Raw genomic sequence first — 7,200 nt, 5'->3', positions numbered from 1 at the left:
TACTCAAGCAAGGGCGGATTGCGCCCGGGTCTGTGGGCTTTGCAGCGCCCAGCGCTGGGCACCGGGCAGATGCACGAGCACCCTCCCCCCCCCCGGCGTGCAGCACTGCCGGTCCGGCCCTGCTGAGCCCCCACGTGGGATACAAACTCACCTGGTCCTCCCAGGAGGCGCTGAGCACCATGCAGGATCCATCCAAGCCAGCCCAGCACTCAGCCCAAAGGCTCCAATCCTGGAAGGTGCTGAGCAACTCTGACTTCTGCCACTCGTCTCTGGATTTTGGCATGTGTTCAGCATGAGCAGGATCAGCCCCTTGCTGTAATAATCAGGGAACGAGGAACTCAGCTTGACTGAATTTCCCCCCTGCCCCCCAATGCAAAAATGCTGTACATTCCTTTATGCAGGTTTCCATAGAGTTGAACTTCTACTATTTTTTTGTTGTCGCTGTTAAAGGGGTCAGCCATGCACTGTACAATGGGATCTGGCTGTCAGGAAATGTGGAGGAATTCAGGGACACTTTTCACGTCTCGCTGGTGGGTTGGAGGGCAGCATTAGACCCGGCATCCGGGAAATCTCCCCACCAAAGAGAAGAAAAAAGCCCGGAGGAGCCCCGGGAGAAGCTGTGAAGACATACTGCTTTGTCTGTCCTAAGTTTAAAGCGGTTGTTTCTTCCCTCCTGCCTTTGTTAAAATATGATATTCTAGCTTTAATTGCTTCAATCCTATTACTCGTTCCTTTTAGCAAGCGATTGTGTAGCCCCTCGCCGTGGGGAAATCCCCTGACCGCGGGTCCGTGGTATTTAGACAAGTACTCTTTCAGAAGTAAATGCCATTCTTAGCATAGGGAAGTACTTTAGGTCTAAAGGGGTTAAGAAGGCCTCCCTGCATTCAGAAACATGCAGGGGTCCCACCATGCCAGTTCCAGCCTTTTGAACTCTTTCCAGCTTTTTTTTCTTGCAACAAATCTGTCTGACTGCCACCAGGACATAGGAAGCGTGTGCCTGTCAAAGAAATCAAGTTTACTTTTTCTGACTTGTTAACAGAGGCAGGGTATAAATAGAGCTAACTCTGCTCAGACTATTAGCATTTCTCTTAAAATAAGGGGGTAACTTCCTAGGACCTTTAATCCAATGAGGTCCGGACCAAACTGCACTATCTGCAGAGGCAGCAAAGGAGCTTGCTGAAGTTTTTACAGGAGGCAGGTGCATTTGGGTTCCTCGCAGATTTAAGGCTTACCAAAAAAAAAAAAAAAAGCAACCCCAAGCAAAACAAGAACTACCTCCAGCTCGGTCCCTGCCATTGCCCTGGAGAAGTTCTGAGATGTTGGTGGTGCCGTTCACTCGATGGATGTGGATCTTGCTGGGGAAGAGCAGTGTCCTCTTGCTTCTGGAGGTCTCCCTGAAGGGGAAAGCTCTACCTCCCATCCGCTACTCCCACGCGGGGATATGCCCCAATGACATGAACCCCAACCTGTGGGTAGACGCGCAGAGCACTTGCAAGAGGGAGTGCGAAGCTGATCTGGTGAGTGATGCGCATTTTTATCTCTCTGCGTCGCGGGCGATGGGGTTTGTCAGTGGGCTTGTTTGCACCGCAGCCTGTTTCTGCTCCAGATAGAAAGGTGCCGGCGCCGTGCGGGACTTGGTGCAGGCAGCGCACGTATTTAATTGACCCATGACCTATATAACATGGAAAAGCTTCCATGAGTTATCAGTTAAGTGGGGAGGTGGGTGGCAGCTGACATGGTTGCTGATGCGGGTACGGCGCTGGCTGTTTGATCATTTTCCTTGCTTTCTTGTCAAAAGAAACATCCGAATTTGATACTCCAGAACTCAGCGTGCTCTGGGGCCAATCCGTAGTATTTTAGCAGTGTCACCGTGCTCTTTGTTGTTAGTGGCCGTCCATGAGCGCTTTATATTCCTGGGAGGAATCCTGTATGAAATGGTTTCATTTAACATGTAAATCGTCAGCCTTTGCTGCACTTGAAACACAAAGCGTGCTTGGAGTGCAAAACAGGGGCATGGTTAAAATGACCAGGCAGATGTTCTCGGTGATGCTCCCAGCTCAAAATGTGCTTAGCTTACCGCCCTAAAATTCATTTTTCAACCTGTCAGCCCTGCCAGCTCAGCTGGCATCTGAAAATACCTGCTCGTCCTGCCTCTTACATCATGTCCAATGGCAAAGCTCTGGCAGCCCAAACCAGGCTGACAGCAAGGCTGGAAAAAGTCATTGGGTTTATGCTCTGTGGACAGGTTGTTTCTGCAGTGCTAAAAGGAGCGAGGAAAAAATAAATAGAGAAAATACTGGCCATCAAGTAAACAAAGACATTTGCTCAGATGGTTCCCATGTGTTAGGACCGAAGGTGCTCTTTTTCCTTTCGCCATTCCCCAACAAGCCTCTTCTGTTTCACCTACCAGGTGCAGCAATGAATAGTAAAACGCTTGCAAAGCCCCAGCAGTGGAGGACGGTGTTTTAATCATTTACTGGCCAAAAACTGAAAGCCAGAAGCCACTGGCTCAAAATCCTCGCTTTTGCCTTGTGGCTCCTTAGCCCCAGCCGAAAACGTCGCCCATTCTGGTTTCTGCCTTCGCTTCTGAAACCTAGCAATGTGCTGCTGGAAAGGGGGATGAGTTATGGTATTAGGTCATCTTTTTCCCAATAAGGAAAGGATACTGGACCCGGGGGAAGCTGTTTAGTTTGGTAGCTGAAAAAAACCCCATGTTGTTCTCACTTCTGGAGAAAGCTGTTGGATTTCGGGGGGGTTGTAGGGGTTTAACAGGCAGTGGAAGTGTGCCCTGTTGGGTACGTGGTAGCAGTCTTCGTCGTCCCTTCAAGTAAGCCGTAACAAGGCAGCAGCTGGGACCACACGTATCCAATACCTTCTCTGCACAGAAGATGAAAATTCTGCTAAAATTAACCGCCATTTAGAGCTGACTGTAGCTGAGATGGGGTATAATAAATCACTAGAAGAGCGATGCTGCGTTTGAAAATAGGACTAAAATAGGTCAGAGGAGCCGTAATGAGCTGTTTTGGGTTTGTTTTTCTAAATACCATAGAAAAATTATTTTTGGAGCAAGAATTTCTTTACTTTTGAGATATTCTATTATTTCCTCTACAATGTGAACAATTACAAATCCTTGGCAGTTTCAGCTCCAAGGGTAGGCTGTTAGTCTCAGGGAATTCAAATAATACTTTACATACTTCTGTGGAAAATAAGGAGGATTACTGCCTACAGCCATATGATAAGTCTTTCCATCCGCTCTTGTTTCTCAGGGCTTGTCCTCAGGCATTTCGGAGAGCGCAGAAGGGGGGTTGTTGGTTCAGTAGTCAAGCAGTCCATGTGACTCTAAGAAAGACTTATGATGAGGTTAGTGTTTAAGAAACAGAAATACATTTTCTTTCTCGAGAGTCTCTCCTGAAGCGTTTCAGAAAGCCTGGTCCGCTTAGACACCTCCCGGGAGCTGCTGGGGGGATGTTCCTACTCGTTGCCGGTGGGGATGCTGAGTTTGGGTCCGCAGCCCTCTGTGGCAGAGCAGGTCCCCTGAGCTCACACCTTGAAAGTTTCTGGGCCCTCTGCTTGCTGTGTCTCTAAAAAGGACTTTCCTCTGTCCCCAGTAACGATCGGGTTATTTTCTTTCCCTGCAGGAGTGCGAGACCTTTGAGAAGTGCTGCCCCAACGTCTGTGGGACAAAGAGCTGCGTGGCAGCTCGGTACATGGATGTCAAGGGGAAAAAAGGGCCGGTGGGAATGCCCAAAGAGGCAACCTGTGACCGCTTCATGTGCATCCAGCAAGGCTCGGAATGCGACATCTGGGACGGGCAACCCGTCTGCAAGTGCAAGGACAGGTGTGAGAAGGAGCCGAGCTTCACCTGTGCCTCCGACGGGCTCACCTACTACAACAAGTGCTACATGGACGCAGAAGCTTGCATCAAAGGCATTACACTGAATGTAGTCACCTGTAGGTACCATCTTACCTGGCCGAACACCAGCCCTATCCCACCAGAAACAACTGCTCGCCCTACTACTGCCTATTTTGAGACAACGGTCATCGATATCTTGCCGCCCGCCCTAGTGAACAACCCCGTCCATCAGTCCGTCTACGTGGGAGAGACCGTAAGCTTCCTCTGTGACGTTACAGGGAGACCCAAGCCAGAAATCACGTGGGAGAAGCAGGTCGATGGGAAAGACAAAGTCATTATGAAGCCAAATCATGTCAGAGGGAACGTTGTGGTCACCAACATCGCCCAACTGGTCATCTACAACACCCAGCTCCAAGATGCAGGCATCTACACCTGCACTGCCAAGAACAGCGGTGGCCTTCTCAGGGCTGACTTCCCTTTGTCAGTCATCAAAGGAGAACCCACATCCAAAGAAGCTTCCCAAAACAAAACCCATTTTCCGACCGATGAGTGCCTGAAGCAACCAGACAGCGAAGACTGTGGGGAAGAGCAGACCAGGTGGTACTACGACGCAAAGAAAAACAACTGCTTTACTTTCATCTATGGGAACTGTAACAGCAACCTCAACCACTTTGAGACCTACGAGAGCTGTATGTTAACGTGCATGAACGGCCCGATCAACATCTGCAACCTGCCAGCCCTCCAAGGCCACTGCAAGGCCTATGAGCCCAGGTGGGCCTACAACAGCTTGACCAAGCAGTGCCAGTCCTTCATTTACGGCGGGTGTGGAGGCAACGAGAACAACTTTGAGAGCCGGGAGGCCTGCGAAGAGATGTGCCCTTTCCCAAAGAACACGCACTGCAAAGCTTGCAAACCGCGCCAGAAGCTGGTGACCAGCTTCTGCAAAAGCGACTTTGTCATCCTGGGCCGTATAACAGAGCTGACTGAAGACCAAGACTCGGGACATGCCTTGGTGACAGTGGAGGAGATCCTCAAAGACGAAAAAATGGGATTAAAATTCCTGGGGAAGGAACCACTAGAAATCACGCTTTTGAACATGGACTGGAGCTGTCCATGTCCCAACATGACCACAGTGGATGGCCAGCTCATCATCATGGGAGATGTCCACAACGGCATGGCTGTCCTCCAGCCAGACAGCTTTGTGGGGACCTCCAGCATCCGGCGCGTGCGGAAACTCCGCGAAGTCATCCACAAGAAAACCTGTGAGCTTTTGAAAGAGTTCCTAGGATTGCATTAACCTCCTTCACACGTGTCCGCCTTCCAGATCCGTGTGTTACGTAGGGCTAACAAGCGCTAGGCTAGTGCACAAACTAAACAAGCTGTTTGAAGGTACACTGTAGGAATTATGCAGAACCCTTATTTTAATCCATTAATGATGCTTAGCGACAATGTAGTATGGTCCTTGGCACGTACGTAAACCAGCAGCAAAAGGCTATTAATCTTGCATTGAAATAAATTTGTCCATATAGGAATGCCATATAACTAGATGACTCACTGCAGTAATTATACAATTTTTATGTAGCTTCCATCATAAATGATGGAATTCATAGCATTTGTTTAGCTAATTGGTACACAGCTAAGTAATATATAATGTCAACTTAATCTGTCCCATTTACGGTATGGAAATGCTATGGTAAGTCATAAGTAAGTCACACGCTTGTCTCCTTATAGCAGCACTAATATTTCAAGAGAAAAGCCTGTAAATTATTGTCTATATTTACAATTGTGCACATTTAACCCATCTATGCATTATGAATTTGCTTCTTTTAATTGAAGTTTTCCTAGCAGTTTTCTTTGGAAAGTATCTCATTTCTAAACAGCAACGACTGCCTACCCTGCAATCCTTGCTGGAGGAAAAACTCCCTTGACCCCTATGCCCAGGACAACAGGTCCCTGCAGAAGCTCAAGGCACAGTCTCATCCCGAAATTACTCTTCTGTCATCAGAACAAGGTCAGCAAACACCCTCATTCCACTGCACTTCCCTGGTTTTGGTTTAATCAATATGTTATCTACCACAACCAGTCCCAGGCAGAGGGGCGGCAGGGCACTGCCAGCTGCCTTGCTTTCGAAAACCCTTTACACCTGAGCATGTGCAGCGATTTACAGCTTATTTTCGTTAGAAAACCTGCTTTTATAGGAGAGAGAGTAAAGTAAGAGGAGTCAGGACAACATTTAAACTAGACAAAAGCAACAGGCAGCCCGCAGGCGGTATTACGCAGCCACAAAGCTGCTGAACCCCAAGTGCACAGCCACAGGCACGCCGAGCGGACACTCTCCAAAGGCACCGCCAGCGCGCCCCTTTCTGAGCACTCTTTCAATCCCCCAGCAACATTTTCTGCCAGGCCACTGTATATACGCGTAGGAATCAATACCCTAAGAAAGAGAGCACGGGCTGTGGGTGCGAGCACATGCGCACACCTGAGATCAATCATTTTAACATGCGTGTGTCCGAAAAAAATGTAACATTTACCTATGCAAAAATGCTTAAATAAAGAAAAGGCTGATGCTGGAAAAATCCTGCCTCGCTACGGGCTGTCATTGCGGGGCAGAGGGGCGAGCACGGTGCGGGCAGCCTCGTCGTTGCTCTCTGTGGGGTGGGTTCAGCGAGCTGCTGCGGTGGTGCCGGAGCTTTCTGCCTTGCACAAGGGGCCAGTGGAAGGCTGGAGCGGTGTCAAGGCCCGTCTGGGCGAGAGGAAGGCAGGCGCAGGGAGCAGCACTCCGTGGTGCCATCTAACGGGTGGCAGGATGGGGGCTGTGCCCCGCAGTGGGCACGCCGCTGCTTTTGCAGACCTACGTCAGGGCTGGGTACCATAAGGGCTGGGGGAAGGAGATTAAATAGGCAGGTGCTGGGCTTCAACATGACACGCAAGGCTCTAAACCCTGCGCACGCTGGGTGCTTTGTTGTTGCAGGGGGGAGATCTGACAGCGGGGTAATGGTGCTGAGCGCTGGTCCAGCTCTGGCTCCCCTGATGGCTTTCCATGCCCTGCACCGGCAGCCGAGCCACGGCAGAGACCACAGCACAACAGAGAACCAGGCTGCTCTCCCAGTGGTCTGGGCTTGGGTTATTTCCAAAATGCTCTGGCAACAGGAACAGATCTAAATGTCTGGTTATTTGTAGAGTTTTGTAAGAAGCTGGGGGGGGGCGGGGGGGCGGGGCAGAGGAGCCTGGCTCAGACCTGCAAACAGAGAAATACCTGCCTGGTTTTTTGTCGTTACCTTTCCCAAGCGTACGTGGGAAAAACTCCAATTAAAGGTCCGTAACGTTTGTGTAGAATCTCATAACGA

At 49.8% G+C, this 7,200-nt stretch overlaps 1 protein-coding gene across 1 annotated transcript; it reads left to right on the top strand.

Moving 5' to 3' along the window:
* Positions 1–959: 959 nt before the first annotated feature.
* WFIKKN2 (WAP, follistatin/kazal, immunoglobulin, kunitz and netrin domain containing 2) lies at positions 960–6,418 on the top strand. Its single transcript, XM_037374982.1, has 2 exons — positions 960–1,517; positions 3,639–6,418. The coding sequence occupies exons 1-2, from the start codon at positions 1,317–1,319 to the stop codon at positions 5,148–5,150; spliced, it is 1,713 nt and encodes a 570-aa protein (XP_037230879.1). The 5' UTR covers positions 960–1,316; the 3' UTR covers positions 5,151–6,418.
* The last annotated feature ends 782 nt before the right edge of the window (positions 6,419–7,200 follow it).

This window comes from Falco rusticolus, chromosome 1 (assembly GCF_015220075.1).
Source record: "Falco rusticolus isolate bFalRus1 chromosome 1, bFalRus1.pri, whole genome shotgun sequence".
Classification (NCBI taxonomy): domain Eukaryota; kingdom Metazoa; phylum Chordata; class Aves; order Falconiformes; family Falconidae; genus Falco; species Falco rusticolus.
The sequence above is the reverse complement of the archived record's forward strand: the minus strand, read 5'-3'. Positions and strand labels throughout refer to the sequence as shown.